This window comes from Sarcophilus harrisii, chromosome 1 (assembly GCF_902635505.1).
Source record: "Sarcophilus harrisii chromosome 1, mSarHar1.11, whole genome shotgun sequence".
In the NCBI taxonomy this organism is placed as follows: domain Eukaryota; kingdom Metazoa; phylum Chordata; class Mammalia; order Dasyuromorphia; family Dasyuridae; genus Sarcophilus; species Sarcophilus harrisii.
Window position 1 is genome coordinate 574,915,770 of NC_045426.1, and position 21,227 is coordinate 574,936,996.

The 21,227-nt window shown below is 33.1% G+C and overlaps 1 protein-coding gene across 3 annotated transcripts in view; it reads right to left on the bottom strand.

The window, feature by feature from the left end:
* VIRMA (vir like m6A methyltransferase associated) overlaps positions 1–21,227 on the bottom strand; it is an 88,738-nt gene that overhangs the window by 21,459 nt on the left and 46,052 nt on the right. For 2 of the 3 annotated variants that reach the window (XM_023496392.2, XM_012541722.3), the window contains exons 6-15: positions 20,198–20,323; positions 19,515–19,847; positions 15,261–16,407; positions 11,146–11,637; positions 10,103–10,257; positions 7,914–7,996; positions 4,567–4,660; positions 3,889–4,433; positions 3,088–3,323; positions 1,942–2,191 (exon numbers count right to left, since the gene is read on the bottom strand). In XM_023496392.2, coding sequence (XP_023352160.1) covers positions 1,942–2,191; positions 3,088–3,323; positions 3,889–4,433; positions 4,567–4,660; positions 7,914–7,996; positions 10,103–10,257; positions 11,146–11,637; positions 15,261–16,407; positions 19,515–19,847; positions 20,198–20,323 — 3,461 coding nt within the window. The remainder of the gene's footprint in view (positions 1–1,941; positions 2,192–3,087; positions 3,324–3,888; positions 4,434–4,566; positions 4,661–7,913; positions 7,997–10,102; positions 10,258–11,145; positions 11,638–15,260; positions 16,408–19,514; positions 19,848–20,197; positions 20,324–21,227) is intronic. The other variant, XM_023496391.2, reaches the window with a different exon arrangement.

The following is a 21,227-nucleotide window of genomic DNA, read 5'->3' on the forward strand; positions in this document are numbered from 1 at the left end:
ACTTCTCGCACTGTACAATTCAGTCAAAATTCTGCATTTATTATACACTCAAATGTGCACTATTGTGCTAATGTAACATGTCACTATTTTATTTTTGTCAGCAGTTGAACAAATGAAAAAGTATTTATCAAGCTTCTTCTATATGTGAAGCACTGTGCAAGATGCTGGGAATACTAATTAAAAGGGGAGAATTCTTCAAAGAGATAACACACATATAGAGAGGAGATGGTCAATTTCATTCCAATGGTAATGGTAATGATAGGAAATTTATTTGATAATTCTTCCCAAAGAAAAAGGAAGATTAGAAGGAATGAACAAGGCAGACTGGGCCCTGTGACAAGTCCCACTCCACTAATGCTATCTGGGGAAGGAGGACAGGGAGCAAAAGTATAGGAAACTGAGGCACATAACCCTGATAACAATAGCTAGAAAAAAATTAGATCATTTGGTTCACTGAATTAAATTCCAAGAATTATCCAGTGCCCTGGATGCTCAGTGACGAGGTCACCAAGTAAGGACACTGGGGAGGAAGGAAAGCAACCCACTTTGGTCTAATTAAATTCACTTTAGAAAGAGATTATTCAGTACTTATACTGAGGAAATTCTAGGGAAGAAGAACACAAGCCCAAACTTAAAGTTCATTGGGAGATAAACAACAAACACAACTAAGTAAACACAATAACTTAAGAAGAAAAAGAGGGAACACCAACTAACAAGAGATAACACCTAAGATACGTAAAGAGGTCAAATATTCTAACGTTCTAAGGTGAGGAAGGAAGGCAACAGTCTCTCAAGGAGGTTCTGAAGTAAGATAGAAAACTGAACTCGGGAAATTACATATAAGCAAATCTGTCCAAAATGTAGAATATGTGAAGAAAGATAAAAATCAGAAAAAGTAAACTGGAACTAAATTCTGAAGGGCTTTAAGTACTAAACTAATGAGTTTGTATTCTACCTCAGATCAAGGGATAAGGAGATAGATATAGAGTGCCAATGAATATTCTTGAACAAGGTAATAAAACAATCAGATTTTTGTTCAAACTACTGCCTTCTTTAAGCCTTGAAAACAAAAAAGTTTGGCTCAAAAGAATATAAAAGAAAGTAGGACCAAAAAATAAGGACAATTGGAGTCAGGAGTATACTTTCAACTGATTAAACTTCACAAATCAACACAATCAACACAAATCTCCACTAAAATCCATTATGTAAAATAAAAAGTAAATCAACTCCTATTCAATTTTACTCAGGTCTCTTTTATAAAGGAAAATATCATCCCAAGAATCCTTTTTTTCACTGAGTCCTAAAGATGACAAAATTGTGAAAATTTCAAAAAATATGGGATTTACACAAAGACTACAACTTCACATCTCTCTACCAGGTAACAAGTACCTTCTTGAAAATTTCTGGGCAAAGAGATATCAAATGATCAAAATCACAGAGGTTATATGGATTATATCACATGGAAGTAAACTGGAAGACACTGGAGAATAAAGCCAGACATCTTTAACCAGGCTGATCTGGAATATAGTGAACCTACAACCTGAAGATTTTTAAGAAAAGTAGAGGGGGGTGGGAGGGAGACGGGGACAAGGACGGGGGACTATCCTAAAAACTATAAAACTCAGAGAAAACCCATTGTTAACATAATCAAAAGGAAAATGAGCACTTTGTCCACAACTACCATCTAGAAATCTATTACAGCAGAATAGCCCTCCAACAAAGAAACAAAGATCTGTAAAGTAACAAAATGTTAGTACCACAACTTAACCTTTTACAACCTCTGAATTGGTTGAGATGATCAATGAAAAGCAGGGATCTGCAAAGGTGTTGCTCCTCAGGAAGAAGAATAATCTAAAAGATGTCACCTGTCCAACTAGAAATACATAAATTGAGAGAGTATATAGCCTATTTTTAAAGCAGTATATAAAATTATATAAGTACCTGATCACAGAGAGACTGCAAAATGGACATGACATATTCAACACACTGTTGATGAATAACACTCTCTCCAGTTGATCGAAGAGCTAACAATTCCTGGAAAATCTCTGCATATCGTTCATCACCTTTAATAGTTCCATTTATCAGATGCAAAATAGCCAATTTACAAGCTTTGTGTGAAGCCAGGGCATCAAGAAGAGCCAGAAGTCTGGTTGTTTGACTTGTATACTGTTTTTCTTTATCTTCTGAATTGCTGAAATAAAAGTAATAAACTTAATGAAGAATAATTGTCTTCTGACATTTAAATCATTTGTATTCTGTAATCCAATCCATTTTCTCTTAATCCTTAAACACCAAGGCAACTTCTCATGAAATTCTAAAACACACAATACATACAAATTGTCTTATTTAACAGTTTAAAGATGCTAGAATTCTAATAAAAATCAAGATCAATTTAGCTTTACTTAATAGATGAATAACTGAAATTTTTCAAATTAAAATGACTTAAAGGAATATCCTATTTAAAGAATTCTTCAAATAAATTGTTGAAATGAAATTAATATTTATTTTACCTAGTCACTACTTTGTCTATTCTTTAAAATCTGATTTTTAATATATTACATATTAATATATGTACTCATATGTATGAGCAATTAAAAAATTATAAATGTAATTTTAAAATAATCAGGATGTTGCTTTTATTTGTCTTTTAAATAATCTAAAGATTTAAAACACACACACACACACACTACTTCCTTTAAAGCACTAGGTAACAATTATTTTTGCATATGAAATACTGAAATCAAAGCTCACATCATAAGATTATAAATTTAAAGCTGCATTTTGGATGCAGTCTGAAGCTCTTATTTCATTTCACAATTACAGAAACTGGCCTAGACAAAATGACTAGACCAAGGTCATACAAGTAATAAGTGGCAGAGCAGGGATTCAAACCCAAATCCTATTAAGTCCAAATCAGAGCATTTCTTACTGTATCACATATTTCCTTTTGAGATTTTTATGAATTCTGAAGCCAAATTTCCAAATTATAAGTTAAGAATGTAGTCAAAATGTCCACACTATATTCAATTAAATAAAATTCAGGAAATGGAAATTAATGTCTTCCAAAAAAGAATAAAATGAAAATACCTTTGCATGTCTTCTACAATCAAATCCAAGACAGTTCTCATGATTAGAAGTGCAGTTGGTGAAGCAAGGTCACATAATTGAACACAAATGCGCCGCAACATGTGCTGAATTGGCAGGCAAGTTGTGCCAGAGAAAGAACGAACTATTTCTTGGAGCAGCTTTGCCTGGACGTGGAGATGCATACTCCACAGTTTGCGAGTGTTGAGTGCCACTGATATATCATGTGGCTCAATAACCTGTTAAAAAAGTATATATGTATGTATATGTGTATGAACTTTCTTTATATTTATAATTACTGACCAAAAAATAATTTTCAGGAAACACTACTACACCAATCTGTTTCTGCAGGCAAATTTTTACTATAGTTAAAATTTTTAAAGAATTTCCTATTACACGGTCTAAACATTTGCTTGATTTCAACTGAATTGGTAAGAATTTTAACCCTCAGTTAAATAATCATTAGAACAAATTTCATTAAGAGAAATAACAGTCAGATGCCAAATTCTAACACAATTTAAAATGAAACAATACTTTTTTTTTAAATGCCACACACACCAGAAGAGCACAAGTTAATTCCAGTATAATAATAAAACTGATTTTTAACAAAAATTGACTAAAATATTACGTCCACCAGACAAATCACAGCGCCCAACTTGCATCAGTTTTTACAAGTTTCACCCTCCTCCAGTTATTATCTTCAGGGTTTTTTTGTTTTTTTGGGGGGGGTCCATAACCAAGATCACGGATTTTTAAGTGATACTGAAGTCATTTATAAAGATGCAAGCGATATGGAAGTGATACCTGAGTTGTTTGCATGGGCAATGGAAGGGGCAGGAGCTCTGAAAGCAGAATGAGTCCAGAAAAAAATCCTTCAGGAACTCTCAAGACTGAAGAAAGAACTTCTTTTAACATTAAAGACCAAGTATTATTGGCTAAAGTCTCTTCCGAAATTGTAAGTTTTTCATTAACTCCCTGCGTAAAAGTCAGTAAGATATCAATGATGTCATTCTGAATCTTCTGCTCATCACTATCCAGACGACCTGAGAGAGGGATAGAGCACAGTAGCATGTGTAAAGTAACAAGGGCTGAAGGAACACGCATGTCTTTAAACTCAAAGGATCCACCCCTGAGAAGCTCTGTTAACATGGTTTTAAGAAGAGTGAGTGTGCAGCGGGCCATGGAAATGGTAGTAACTCGATGAAGAGTAGTCCCCATGTTGACATGGAGTCTCCAAGGCTGCGTAAGAATATTGTTCAGTTTTTGCAGAACACGAATAAAGGTGTCCATTCCTTCAGCAGAAAAAAGCTGAATAACTGCAAGGTTCCACTTCAGATCTTTCTGTTGACCTTCATAAAGGAAAAACAGAACACTCAAATTAGTTATATATTAAAGAAACAATTATAGATTTTATAGATTTCATTTAATAAGAAAAATTTATAATATAAAATCTACTTAAAGGTATAATGGCTAATACTATACCTTCAACAGGAGGTGGTGGGCACGCTATGTTACAGAGGACACGTAATGCAGTTGGTAGACCAACTCCTTCTGGGGTCATCAAGTTATCAATATTCTTTTTAAAAAACAAGAGTTATAAGAGATTTTAATATACTTTATGTCCTAATTTACATCAGGTCAAGAAAAAACGAGGAAATGCATTAGTAATTGAATATAGTCTTTGTGAAAATATACACATATTTTAAAAATAAGTTTCAAGATAGTGATTGAGTAAACTTAAAATAGAGGCATCTATACACAGAGATTTTTAATAATCTATTTTATCTCTACTGTGAACTATCTTAAAGAATAAGATGGATAAAATCAACATAAGTGCAGCAAATTCAGTGACTAAGGGTGTAAGTTTTAATTTTTAAAAAGTTAAAAGATCAAAATGCATAGGAAAGCCAACATATCTATAGCTTGTTGATTTGTGGTTTCAAATATTCAAAAATTCTCTTTGCCTTATAATAAAAGTTTGTTTTTTCCTGAGTCTTACAGAGTCTATAATAATTAAGGAAAAAAAGGAAGCAAGAGTAGAAAGTATGAATTTGTATCAATCTATTAATAAGTATTTATTAAGCACACACTATGTACCAGATATAGAACTAAATGAGAGATACAAAGACAAATGCAAAATAGTCCCTTCCTTCAAAAAAGTTAGTCAAATGACAAGACAATAAGTATGTGTATATGTGTATGTGTATATATGTGTGCCTGTGTGTATATGTGTATGTGTACCTATATGTACATCTACTGTGTGTACTGTGTATGTGCATATGTATATGTGTGTTGTCTACATGTGTTTATAAAATATATACAAATCAAATATGAAATATATACAAATATATAATTTTAGAGGGAAAGATACTAATAGCTATAGAAAATAAGGATAATTTTCCAAAATGATGACCAATTTTAAAGGAAACCTTGGTTATGAGGAGATTGGGATAAGATAAGAGTATACCGGAAATAGAAAACCTCTGATGTAAATTTATAAAGATAGCAGATGAATCGTGTTTGAAGAATACCAAAGTAGGCCAATCTATGATATATATATTTAAGGGGAGCATTAGGAAAATCACAAAAAAATATGACAAACTACTTGCTTTTTATAATGAAACTAGTTAATTATCCAAAATAAGTAACAATATACATAAAATGCAAGAATTCACATGGGTATAAAATTGTTAACATTATTGTCAGAATTGCCAGAAATCAATGACAAAATGAATTAGCCCTTGACATGACTGTCACAATCAGATCTTTGAAGTATAATATAAACTAAAGTTTTTATATTAAGAAATGGGTAAGGTAAATGTTTCAAAATTACAAAGAACAAACATAATCTCAAAGAAAATATATGAACTACCTCCCCTACTCTTTTGCAGAGTTGGGAAGTCAATTAGCATGAAATATTGCATATATTTTCAGATTTCCTTCATGTATTGATCACTTTTGTTGATTTTTTCCCCTCTTCTTCCTCTTTTTCTTTTTTTTCCTTAAAAAAAATTCTTAGTTATATGGGATGGCTTCCTGGGAAAAAAGAGGAGGACTGAGATACAGAAGGAATTTTGGCAATATAAAAACAAAAGCTATCAATAAAAATTCTTTTAAAAAAGAATGAAATTTAACTTGAACTTGAAATTAATCCATGAAGAGTAACAGGAAATGGAGATTAGATTTATGATTTCATTGTCACAGAGAACTTCAGAACAAAGAAACTCCCTCTTTGTTGTGGTGGTGGTGGTTGTTGAGTCACTTCAGGCATATCTGACTTTTCATGACCCCATTTGGGGTTTTCGTGGCAAAGATACTGGAGTAATTTGCTAGCTCCTTCTCCACTTAATCTTACTGACAAGGAAACTGAGACAAACAGGGTTAAGTGACTTGCTCAGGATCACACTCCTCTCAGTATCTGAGGCCAGATTTGAATAGGAAGATGAGTATTCCTGACTACGTGCTCAGCACTCTACCCAATGAGCCAATGCAGCTTCCCTAACTCCCTCTAAAAACAGTTAATGCAGGTAGCAACTTACAAGTTTTAGAGAGTTGTCTGGGAGACTGAGAGGGTAAGTAATTTGGCCGCTGTCAACTTGTCCCAGGCAACAGGTTAAGAGGTAGAATTTGAACCCAGCTCTTCATGGCTCTAAAGCCAATCCTCTATTATATGTCACTGTAAACAATAACATGTTATGCTGCTAAAGCAGTTAGGCAGCACAGTAGACAGAATACTGAGTCTAGAGTAAAGAAGATCCAAGTTCAAATCTAACTTTTGACACTTACTAGCTATATGATTGTGGGCAAGTCACTTAAACTCTGCTTGCTTCAATTTCCTCAACTATAAATAATAACAACTTCCTACTCCTCAGATTTGTGAAGGTAATATTTTTCAAGTGCTTAGCATAATGTCTGGAACACTGCGAACACTTAATGAACGCTTGTTAATTTAACTTTTTACTATTGGTTTTTCAAAGAACTTGGAAAAACATTTTTCATTTGATCCTCATAATAATCCTCAAATTTAAAAATTAATAATAATTACAATAATGACAAGATTACAGCAGTGAGGCTACAAAGTCAATCGAAAACTGAATTCAGAATCAGAAAAATCTAGGTTCACGTCTCAGTTGACCCCAACAGGCTCTGTGACTCTGACAAACACACAACTTCTGAAGGCACACTGACAATCAAGACTAAATAGCAGAATAGGCTCTGCTTAGTATAAGTATAAACAGCTCTTCACCTGAAGCTCCCAATATCAATGTAATCAAATATCTAGTTTGGGGGAGATGGGAAAGGAGAGGGGGGAGGGAGAGGGGGGGAGAGAAGAACATACAAACCCAAAACAAAAACATTTTACACTGTGCTTTTAGATTTTTAAAAAGCTTGACATATTTTATAAATATGACCTTCACAAAAGTCCTATCATGTAGGTTATGATTGCTATTAGGCTGAAAAATTTAAAGGTGAGGAGACTGGCCTGTGACCACACTATAGAACTAATGTCAAAAGTTAATTAAAGCTTAAGTATTCCTGATTAAGATAATTATTTTACCCATTCTTGGGTAACACATTCTTGGGAGTATATCAGAGCAATATCTGGCAAATACATTAAAAGATTTAAACAAAACTACAAATAATGGGATACATGTATAACTCTGAGTCTAATATAAATATATAAAGAGCCCAGAGTCAAATATATTTCATTAACATGATGATTGTGGGATAATAGAAATTAATTTTTTTCTATTCCTTGAGGATAATTTATTTAATTATTTCTGTATATTATGATAAATTTTCCTAAAATCAAGTAAAGACTTACTAACCTGTTTAACATATTCAATTAGGCTTGGGATACAATTAATTTCAAATCTAAGGTTTTTCAGAGGCTCCAGCCACTTGCCAAGTTCTGAAAGGAAAAAAGAGAACTTTAAACTTTAAATTAAAAGGAAAACTTTCAAAATAAAGCCTGTGAAAAGATTCTTGACGAAAGCAAAATAGTGATACCACAAAAAGATTTTATTTCCACAAATTAAATTCTGTTCAGCCTAAAATTCTGTTTTGCTTTCTTGATGAATGGTTTTGGGAACTTCAAATAAACCTTAAAAAGAAGGTAAGAGGCAGTGGAGTAAAAGAGAAATTGTACTGCATTTGGAGTCAGAACATCATGCATCAAATTCCATCTCTGACACTTAGTAGCTGTAAGGCTCTGGACAAGTCACTTAACAAGCTCTTAGTCTCAATTCCTCAAAGACCACTCAACTAAATGGCCTCAGAGGCCTCTTACATGCTTTGATCTAAGATCCTATGTTAATATATTATTCCTGAAATATGTAACAACTTCAGTTATTTGGTTTCTAAAAACAAGATTTCTGTATTTCCTGAAAACTCTTCTTGGAATCCATTTAATTATCAATAGTCAACCTTATCCCCAACTTCAAAACATTAATTCTTCTTCAATTTCAAAACAAAAATTCAATATATTACAAACAAGAAGGGGGACCCATGATTTTACTGTTATAGGAAACTCTCAAGGGAGAAAATCAGTACCATCTCTGAACACTAAGTCATTAAATGACTTGCCCAGGATCATACAACCAGGATATGTGAAAACTGGGACTTCATTCCAGTCTCTCTGGTCAGCACTCTCAAAATGTTATCTCTGTATCGTGTGTGCGTGTGTGTTGTACATATTATGTATTAGATATTTATTCTCTATATGCATCTAGTATGTACCTATTTACACATGTCTACTGTTAGAACACAAAATTGCTCTCTATTCACTATATCACACTTATTGTCAATTACTATTCATTTAAAAAATAATCTAGGGAAGAAATCATATCCCTCAATATATACCATATGATGTTTTAAGTCTTCTTTGCTTTTATTAAACATTACATTAGTCAAAATTAACTATTTATCCATATCAAACATTTGTACATAAAAAACTAAATCTACATGAAAATATACCTCTCTCTACTAGAATGAAGAGATCATTTAAATAAAAAGATAAAAATATCTACTACAATGGATTCAAATTCTACCAGTGGGTATTACATAAATGTAGCATGCTCATCAAAAACAAATTATAGGGGCACCTAAGTTGCAAAATGGAAGAGAATTGGGCCTGAAGTCAGAAAGACTTAAGTTCAAATTCAGCCTCAGAATTTGACCAGTATTATCTGTGTGACTTTGGGCAAGTTACTTGACCTAAATTGCTTCACCAAAAATAAATAAATAATGAAAAGTTTCGTGTGCAAGCAATGCTAAATAAATAGACATACTATTAGAATAATGAGAAAGAAAATCAAAGTAAAAGACTCTTACTTTGACAATGATGAATGGACAAAATAGCCAAGTGAATTTTTTTATGGAAAGCTATTTAATATGCTAGAATATAAATCTGTTACCTGAGACCTAAGATTTTACCTGTTAGATAAAAAGAAAAAATAAGCATCTAATTTAAAATCCTAAGCACAAAAATATAAATAAATATTCTTCCTATTTTAATATAAAATATTTCTAATTAAATATGAATACACATTAGAATTTTGAAAAAATGTCTTAGATAAGATTTTTCCAAACATATTTTATTCAAAATCAAGGTTTTTTTTTTTTTAAAATAAATGTCCATTTTCAACAAGTCTCCACATAATTCAAACAGGTCATGGCAAACCACAAACAATTTATGAATAACTACAATAGTAGGCTATACCCACAATGAAGTGGATAACTGCAAATTTTAAAGTAAACACTTCTATTTCAGTTTTAAGTAAGTCACTTTTACTTGTCAATCACCAGCTTCCACAATTATTTCTAAGAAAAGGCATATTTCCAATAATTCTTTAAAATTCTTGGCTTCATATAAAAGCTTCTTCAAATGAAATTTTATTTTAAACAGTGAAAAATATATCAGTATCACTCTATTCAAAACCTGATAAGGCATTCAAAACCTGATACTTAAAAGTTTTCCTAGATGCTCTGCACACATTAATAACTTCATGTACCACACCTTGCAATTTCGTGTTATTTTCATCTGCTTTACAAAGCTTCAAGAGAGGCGCTGCATGTTGCTCTAGCATCTGGACATCACTAGAAGACTGAACCACCAACAAAACAAGTATGCACGCATAATTATAAGCTACCGATTTCTTTGACTTGGAGTCCCTGAAACAAGATAAAATTTTTAAGCTCTTGGAAAAGATACATCCATTTCTTCACTTATTATAACATGAGAGGTTTTCTAGATTCTCTGGTACAAAATGATAAACCAAAATATGTTTCAAACCACCTCTTTTCTACTGAGTTTTAAAGAAAATAAGATAGTTACAAATGCCACACAACATAATTTTCAATTACCACAATGTAATTTCTGAAGACAAGATTATACTGTATTCAAACTCAGTTCATATGAACAAATGCATGCTATAATGCAGCAGTTCTCAAAAGTTTTTGTTCAGAGCAGAATAATACTCTTTACTACAAGAAACAACAATGGAGACTTATCTATGTGTATGCTAACTTAAGTTCACAGCATACACTTAGTGAATCATAAAAATGATGGAAATGACAACACAAGCCTTCACAACTACAAAAGTAAACATTATTAGTACAGATACATATTTGCTTCCTTCCTACATTATTTCACACAAAGTAGCCGACACTACCCTCCTAAGGAAAGGAAGCAGAAGAAGTTCAAAAGTTTCTCACAACCCTGTAGGAGTATCTTGAACACCAACATGACAATTTTAATTTCATTTGTAAATCATTACTTTAGCAGAAAGAGATGTGTGACTACAAGATACACATAGCATCACAGTGTCAACTCATTTCATTAGGTCAGTCACATCATACTTTTGGCAACATATTTCTGTAATTCTACCTTTTATTCAATTATTATGTCAGCTTGAGTCAAACATCCCAAAAAAGTGTTAATTCTTATTTCTGAATCATCTTCCTTTGAAAAATATATTGGATTGATCTACTTTTTCATTATATTGGGAAATAAAACAAAACAAAACAAAAAAAAAAACAAACAAACCAGTAAATAATTACCCTAAAGCCTCTTTGGAATAGTACTCCATTAGAGTAATAAGACTCTGGAGATTCTTTTCAAGACTGAAGACATGACCAACAGCTGCTCTTCCCACAGGATTAAAAGTAATCTGGTAAAGATTATGAAGGGTTCCCAAGAGATCTGAATGGTCAGTTTCCTCATTGTTTGTGCAACGCTGAAAATGACAAAATAGTTCTGTAATAAACTGCAAAGTCTGAGTTGAATACTGTAGCCACAAAGCAAATGTATCATCAATAACACCATCAGCCTGGAGACCTTCTTCTTCTTCTTGATCAAGAAGGTGACAAAGAGCTCTAATCAGCAAGTTAGTCGCCTCATGTTCCGAGAGGAAAAAAAGAAGACCTTTTTGCGACTGTGTAAGAAACTTCAAAACATCTCTCATAGCCTGCAGCACAGCAGGGTGAGCGCTTATTGCTGGAATTGACAGCAGTAAGGTGACCAATTCTAGGAAGTGGTGGCTGTGGAGGTATCTGCAAAGAAGACAAAAATGTATATAAAGTCACCACTGGATAGCTACATCCCTCTTTTCTCTCACCTCCACCTCGTAGAATCTCTAGTATTCTTCAAAGTTCAATGCAAACCCCATCTTTTATACAAAGCCTTTTCCAACTCCCCTATTACGACTGTCCTTTACATTATTTTATGTTTAGTTTTTGTGAACTTTAAAAGCACGCATTGTCTTGTCCAGAATGTAAGCTCCTTAAATCTTTTTTGTATCCCAATACTAAGTACTGGGTCTGAGGAGATACCTGATAAATGCCTACTGAACAATTTCCTTGAATGAAGAACTTTAACAGAAAGCACAGTATAAGCATTATTTTCTAAATTATGTCATAAACAATAATATTTGGGAAGGTAGGTGGCACCGAGAATAGTGCATCACTGCTGGAGTCAGGAGGATTGAATTCAAAGTCGGCCTCAGACATTTGACTCTTACTAGCTATGTGACCTTGGACAAGTCATTTGTCCCAACTGCATCTTATCAAAAATTAAAAAACAAAAAAGAAACAGTAATACTATCATAATATTTAATTCATTTCACTACATTTCAAACATTTCAAAAATATTCCTCCCATTCCCAAAAATTTTATATATTATAACATAAACATATTATTCTTCCACTGATATTTTCTAAGGGCTGGAAATGGATAGTCACTCTTTTATCTTTTGGTGGAAAGAAAAATAATTCCATGAGAAGTTCCACTCCAGGTCTCAAAGGCTCAAATGCTTGCCTAATTAACATCCATGAAATTGTTTTGAGGATACTTAATTTTGCTATAGGTATATTAGTATCATACCTTCTAGATAAGAAAACTGAGACTCTAAAACACTGAAAAATTTCACTCCCGATTCCACTAGTAGCTAGTAAATGTATTAAGTAGGACTGGAACCCAGATTGTTTAAAAAATATACGGAAGAAGACATCCCTGTTAGTACAGGAGGCTAAGGCTAGTGGATCAAACATGTATATGGGTATTCTGAGCTGCCATATCACTAAAAACAATCATCAGTTGGCTCCTATATGGTGAGCCCTTGAAAGTGGGGAACTATCAGGCTGCTTAAGGAAGAGCAAATTGGCCTCTGTCAGAAACAACATATCAAATTAAAGCTTTAAATACTAACAGCAGCAGCTCAGGTCCATAAAGAAGTTCCTCCACTTCAAGCACTTGAAGTGAGATGTGGAAACCCAATCTCAAAGAACAACAGCAAAACCCAACCAAAAACAACAACAACAACAAAATCTAGATTGAAGCAAAAATTCAGAATGTAACCTTAAAACAGACAAGCTGGGTATTGTAGATGTTACTATGTCGAATTAAACATGTATTTTAAAGGAAATTTACATAACAGAGATTGAAAGTCTCACAGAGGATTTCTTTTCTTCCTTGTATATTAGAAACTTTTCATGTTTCCTAATTCATAATAAAAATAAGTTGAATAAATACATAAAATATGCTGCAAGTATTTGTATCCCCCTACAGATTACAATTTCCAAGATAGGCATAGAATTCTTATCTAAAGGTTTTCTCTCCCCAGCATCTAACACAATACTCTGAACAAGGATTGCCAAGCAAATCTAATATTATTTCACATCTATGAAACCTAAAAGTTTCTTTTAACTCATTCACTTAAACTCAAGAAATTTTCCCATAGAATCCCCTACTTATGCCATCTATAAACTGCCATATAGGCAACTACACTTAAGGCAAATACAACCTAAAATAAGTCAAGTATAAAACTGTCATCAATTGCTTATACGTAGATTTTCTGCTGTCATTTTATTTCTCTCTCCTTAAACAAAAATTATCTCTTTGTTGATTTTTTTTTTTACTTCTGTATCTGAAACCCCAATTCTCCCATGAAACTAAGCCAGAAATCTAAGAAATCATATTTAGATGTGGGAGGATGAAGAAGAGCAGAAAATCGGTTATAAAATCCTACCAATTTCCCATCAAAATGAGTGGTAGTATAAAGAGGAACAGACTTGGAGTCAAAAAACCTGGGTTTAAGTCTTGGTCCTGCACTTTAGCTTTGATTGTTGTTGTTGGTGGTGGTGGTGGTGGTAGTTGTTCAATGATTTTCAGTCGTGTCTGACCCTTCATGACCCCATATGGGTTTTCTTGTCAAAGATTCTGGAGTAGTTTGCCTTTTCCTTCTCCAGTGCATCAATTCTGTCCAGACAATCAAAGGTTAAATGACTTACCCAAGGTCACACAGCAAGAAAGTGTCTGTGGCTGGATTTGAATTAAGACCTTCCAGGCCCTATACTCTATCCACTGAGCTATTAGTTGCCTCCTACTTAGCTTTATGATCCTTAAATCTTGCCAGCCTCTGTTTCCTTATCTATAAAAATGATGTACTTAGACACAATTACTTCTCTCAATTAGGACAAATTACTTACATTAATCCTATATCCCCTTAAAAACGCAACTATTTAAATACAATTAAACCATATGGCACTTATGATATTACTCTTCTGAACTAATAAATAATAGGACATAACGCACATTCATCCTTATTAAATTTCTTTTGCTTTAAGTAATCAAAGATATAAACAAAACAATTCTCTAGAGAAGAATTGCACGTTATCAACAACTATAGAAAAGTAACAGAAAAGAGATGGATACAGGAAAAAGTTTAATTAATGTAAAAGCAAGAAATGTCAACAAAAATATTTAAATATTAAAAAAATTAACTCCCCAAAATAATTCTTGTTAAATTTGACTTATGATACCAATCTGTCCATCTATTTTGGATCCTGATTATGGTATTATCTTTATTATCTACCCATTCCAACTCTGAACCAAACACAAATTTGATAAGTATTTCAATCACATCTTTATCCAAGGAAGTCACTGATAAAAGAATAAAAATATCATCAAAGACTGTTATCCAAGGTAACAGTAATCCATTAATTAAGTCTTTTTTGAATAAGGTCGTTCGGCCAATTATAAATCTACCTAAGTTACTATTAGTCAAAATATATTACTGAACTGAGTACAATTAGCATTATTAAACGTATCTTGATAACTCAGTAGCATTATAGACATCAATTATTATATTGTTCTGTAGCATTTGTGAATCAACTTGTACCCATGTCCGTTGTTCTTATAATTCTTAATGGAATAAGAAAGAGGGTTAAGTCACAACATTTCAAAAATTTGTGACATGGTGTAAGTTCCCAAACTTTCTTGGTTTGCAGTATTCTTAGTAATTTTTTCCCGTGCTGATCCTAAGCCAAATGAACCTAACAGTTCCATTTATTAAATAATTAGGTTGAAATTTTAAATATCCCACATTGCTTCTGTGAGTTCAGACCTTGGGAAATATGGTGCTAAGATATTTTGACATAATATGCTCCAAACTCTACAAACTCTTAATGATCAGATGAAACTACACACACACACACACAAAAAAAAAAAAAAAGCAATTTTTAAAAACCTTCCTTAATAGCTGACTATTAAAAAAAAAACAAAACACCTTGCTATCTATGACAGTAGGATGAAAGTCCTATACTTAATTGTTTGCATTTGTGTTTAATGTGATTTCCAATAAAATATTTAATTGAAAAATAAAAATAAAGAAATCTTACCTGAATAAGACAGGATAAGGATCATCTCTCTCTGGAGGTCCAGTAATCCTTGCTATTGTCGGGAATGACTTCACAGGAGGCTGAACCATCGTGTGAGGTGCAGTCTCCATTAAGTGGAAGATTTCATCCAAGAGATTAATAAGCTTTTCTATTTCCCCTTCAGTTATAAGAGAGGATTCCAAAAGATGAACTATATCCAAAGAAGCTTCCACTTCATTTTCATATTCAGGATTTGTTCTCTCAAGTCCAGGGTCTGCGTCCTGCTCAGATTCGCTGTGGTTAGGAATAGAAGACCTCTCGGCCAACTGATCACCAAGTCTTTTAATTTCAGACAGAATCTCATAGAAGTGACATTTCTGGAGAATTGCAGAACCAGCAGTAACTACTCTCACGGTCTGATCCAAGAGAATGAGCTCCAGAAGTTTCTGATAACCACTTTTTTCATGTAAGTCCTGTCTGCCTCTTAAAAAATCCTCCATGCCTTCAGTCATACTAATAATACTGTCCAAAGCTTTAAAAGCATTTAGCTTAAGAGAAGATGATACATGGTCAGCAAATAGCAGTTCAAATAATCCACTGATAACTCCTGCTTGTAAAAGTCCCATCACTCCTTGAGGCCCACATTCTGCTAATGAGGATACTAATTTAGTCCCAGCTTTGAGCTGCCGGACATTTAAGGCAATGGGCTGACGGAGAGCTACTTGTAAATTCAAGGCTTGCATGGTCCAATCTACCAGCTGGCCAATGTAGTCTTGTTGTGCATTTTTGAACTGCAAATAACTTAATCCTTTTACTATTAAACCTGGAACTTCTTCCAAAGCTGTGACCCATTTTGGACCTCTATCTTCCTGGTATAACTCTAAAAGTTCCACTAACTTTACTGATGCTTCTACTGCCCCTGAATTTTCTTTATCAGGACCTTGGTCTTTCATCCTGCTGACTTCAATTTCAAAAGTTGTCTTGTAAGGGCAGCTAAAGTATGCAAGTGGTACAAGTTCTCTGTCATATGGATCATATGTCATTGGAGGCACTGAAGCTAAATCCTCAGCAGTATATTCAACATCAAAGTTCGGATATTTAAAAGTCTCACGTTCTAAATCAGCAATTCCATCTTCATCACTAGAAATTTGCTCATAGCCATCATCTCCTGAAAGTAAGTTAAAATAATATGTAAGCATGACAAAATTATTCCACAAAATAATAATGCCTTGATATTTCTCTCATGACAGCATGGAACTTCTTGAAGACTGCTCTGAAGAAGAGCACAAAACATTTTGAAGAATATGGACTTCCTATTATTTATAATGGTTATCTAAAGTATGGCTTAGTTAAGTCTGAACTGGCTCATCACTAGGTTATATACCATATAATGAATTTTTGGAACCATTAGCAATTCACGAGGAATAGTGGAATTGCAAGACATGTCCATACAAATAAGTACCCAAATCAAAGAAATAAACTAAAAGTATCTCAAAATTTCAACTTCATGTCTACATCCTTTTAACTCATTGAATAGTAAAAACCATTATTCTGAATAACTATTAAGAAAGAAAACAGACACCAAAAATTTTTCTTTCCCAGATTTCTTTGCAACTGATAAAAAGTTTGAGTTAGAAAAAGAAATACAAGATACAGTGACAAAAGCAAAAAGTAAGAATTTTTAGACTCTTCACCTTCAAGAAAAGGACCCTAAGTATTATTACTAAAAACAATAATCTTTGAGGATAAACTATTAATTAAGCACTGTAAATAATACCATGCCACCTTTACGTTAAAACTAGGTTAGATTCCATAAAAAAATTTTTTCCTCAACAAAATTTGAAATTTACATTTTCTAACGTGATGGGAATTCCTAACACCCAAAACTCCATCTTCAATTCTAAGCATTTTCAGTGGGTGTCCTTCAAGCTGGAACTCTTTCCCTCCTTACCTTCCCTGAAGGCTAAGCTAATTCCCACTTTCTGCAAAAAGATTTTCCTAGTCCTTCCTTAGTGCCTTCCCTCTGAGACTACCCCAGATTTACCTGTATGTATCTTGTTTGTACACAGTTGTTTGCATGTTGTCTCCCTCTTTAGACTGTGAGCTCCTTGAGAGCAGGAACTATTTTTTTTTTGGTCTTTCTTTGTATCTCCAACACTTAGCACAGATCCTGGCACATAGTAGGCACTTAATAAATGCTAGTTGATAGACTGACTGAATACAAACATAATTATACATAGTCATCTTAAAACACTGGAGCATTCCAAACACTTATAAATTGATGAACAAAACTTTTTTAGTTAGAAAGAAAATGATTTTGCTCTAAAACTTTGAAAATTAATAATAAAATGTCAAGTATTCAAAATTAATCATGGAATCTTTTTAAAGAAGTAATTATTTTTAAAAGATCTTAAAAGACTTAGTATGATATATGTAATTCAGCAGTCTCTTATTTTCTACACCATGTCCCACATGGGTTGTTCCACTCTAACTTTTGATGCTTTGACATTGTATAACCTTTTCCAGTAGACTTCTTCTGAAATACTCAATTCTACAGCTTTCTCTTCCACGCTAATGTTATTTTTACATATTTCATTTAAATATCTGTAGGTCTGAAGGGCTGGTTTTTTTTAGAATTTAAGATTTTTTGAATGGCCAATTTTTAGGATATTTCTCTCACATACCTTTAGCATTTTCTAAGGCTCAAAACTATTTGGCCAGGCCAAGACTACTAAGACAGAAGTGATATTTTTACTTGGTAGAGATTAGCCAAACTATCCTTCAGTAAGAATCAAATCAACCAGTTTTTCCATTGTTTTTTACATAAAAAGTTTCTACTTGTTTTTGTCCTCCTAACAAATGCAATGTTAACTGTTACAATAAGGAATGAATAGGAAGACAAATGAGAAGCAACATGGTACACTAGATAGTGAGTCTGCCTCAAAGCCAGGAAGACCTGGCTTCAAGTCATTCCTCAGACACATACTAGCTGTGTAACCCTGAGCAAGTCACCTGACTTCCTAGTGCCTTAGCAGCTCTCTAAGACTATAAATTGAAGAGAAGGCATCAATTTGCCCTGGTTGAGGAAGTTCCAGAGTTCTCTATGTCAATGAAATCAAAGGTCCAGAATATATCCCTACCTGGAAAACAAGTAAGAGTTAAGTAAAGCATCTAAATTCAAAACTTTTCATATGATGCTTCCCCCTTTTTGATCCTATCATTTATAGATAGCACAGCAGAATAGATAGAAAGTTAGCATCAGTCATAAAGCTTTAAGCTGAAATTCTGGCTCTGACATGCACTAGGTATGTAACCATCAGTAAGTAGTTTTACCTCCAAAGGCCTTGAGGAATTGACTTGCACTATAAGATACAAAATAGTTGGAGATTCACAAAAGTAAAAGAATTTTATAAGTGCTTCCTACACAAATGAAATCTCAACCTTAAACTATATGTATGTAGAGAGATATGTGAATATACATATACCTTTGTACAAACATATATATGGCCAGGTATGTGCCTTTAAACACACATACACACACACACACATACACACACACACACGAGAATTTGAGAACAAAATGCACAATCCAAAAATTAAAACTAAAACTAAAGCCTAGGATTCCTGAATACCTTGAAAATTTCCTTTAACCATAAGAATAATTTTATCAAACTTAAGTAGCTGATAAACTCTTACCAACAAAAGATACCAATTCATGGCTGCCTCTAGGCCAACTTATAGGCAAACTGTAATGCTTGGCCACCACACCAAGAATCCTGCTCCTTGTTCTATTCTCACCTTCTACCCCACCAAACTCCCATTTCTTTTCTTTTCCATTTCCAGTTCAGGAACCTCAATCAAAACAACTCCCATCATTCCTCCTGGTATGGATGTGTCAATTAACTTAATTGTGGCTCTAATTCACCATCCCTATAACATTCCAAATCAAATATTCCTCATTGGCCACTATTCTTGTATTTATGTTAGCTTCCTTTAGTAGAATGAAAGCTGCTTGAAGGCAGATACTGTCTTGACTTTTGTGTTTATATCTTCAGCACCTAGCACAGTATATGGCAAACAGAAAGTACTTAATCTTTTTTTATTCCTTCACTCAAAATGCAACTTCATCAAATACTGTAAGAAAAGACTATATGTTATACTTTTATCATTAAATTAAAGATTGGTTTGTTTGGGGTTTTTTGCAGAATTTCTAAATATGTAAATTAGAATTGTTAGTTTTCTTTAGGAGTTTTACTATTTTACTATAACGCCTACCTTCACCTTCTTCTTCTTCTTCTTCTTCTTCTCCTTCACCTTCTTCTTCTTCATCTTCCTCTTCTTCACCTTCTTCTTCTTCACCTTCTTCCTCCTCTTCTTCATCTTCTTCTTCTTCTGGGATACTCTCTACTGTATGACCATCTTCCTCATCTTCATCCTCCTCTTCTTCAACATCTACATCTTCTTCATCTTCACCTTCCTCATGATGATCCTCTTCTACTTCACCTTCATCTGAATACTGCCCTTCTTGATGAACAGAAGTCCGATCAGGTGAAATGGGCTCAAAGTAATCTTCTCGTTGAGGAACATCATCTTCTTTCTCACCAACTACTGAAAATTAGATTTTTTTAAAAGAACAATTTTAATGTTTTAAATAGAATGAAAGAAAAACTTCTTATCTTTAGCAAGTATTTCCTAATACTCAATTCTCACAATAATTAGAAAATAGCCAATAGTTATCACAGATTGTTAAAAATACACCTTACCCAGTAAGTATAACCAAAATATACAATACTAAAAGAGATACTGCAAATATTATACTATATATTCTAGTAATACTTTACTGTCTTTTTATCCACTAAAATATTTTTATCTTCAAGTACTAAGTAATACTGAAACTTTTGTTCATAATGCTGCTAATCAGAAAACTGAAAAATGAAATAATTTTGATTTTACTGTACCTGGTACTGGCAGAGGTTCATCATCATCATCATCATCAGGTGGAGGGGGTCCTGGAGGAGTCCTTGGTCCTCGGGGCTGTGGTCTTGGAGGACTTCCATTAAACTGCTCTTCTTTCTCACCATCTGCTAAATTTTTATAAGAAAAAAAAGGTATTATTATGTAAAGTAGTAAAATGGTAATACATATATGTAGGACTTTATATGGTTTGCAAAAGACCTTATATACATTATCTCATTTGAATGCAATACATTAAAAAAAAAAAAAAAAGGCTCAAGAACTAGTAATCTACTAAACTGATCAAGGTGATAAAATTTTCTTTCATGGCTCTTGATATTTTGTCAATTAATCTTTATTTCCAGAAATCACATTTCAAAAAGGAACATATGAATTCTAATAAAAAACAATGTTAATGTACTTCTTTACCCCTCAAGTACATAATACTACAAACTTCAACATCATATAAGGAACAAAACATTGATTTATGAAAAACATGTGATCCTGAAAAGTTTACCATAAACAAATTTTGGTAACACAAATCATTTTCACATTGACCTCCACATAATTTTGTTATATGTCCTTAAATAGCCTACTGTACACACCTTATACTAATGACAGTACCAAGTGATGAAGAGGAATAAGATTCTCTGGACATCAGCTCCATAATCTATAAAAGGCAAGAAGCTAACAATCAGAAGTTCCCAATTTCCCTGCCTTCCCTTTAATGACATTAAGACCATATGAGAATTAGAAGTGGTTCCATCAGCAGGATGTTTCAGCGATATGTAAACTGCTAAAAAATTGATTTTGTGTATTATTTTGAAAATTTCAGTTAAAGTGGGTTTTCTAAAAATTAATATTAAAACCATTCTATATTCTATATCATTATGAAATCATTTCCATTTTACAATAGATTTTTTAATACTCTTATTAGTTTATTTATTTGTGAGTATGCTATAAAACTTAGAGCATAAGTTTTATAGTAAATTCATCAAATGTTCTTTTTTAAATTAGTTCTAAAAGATTTTTAAA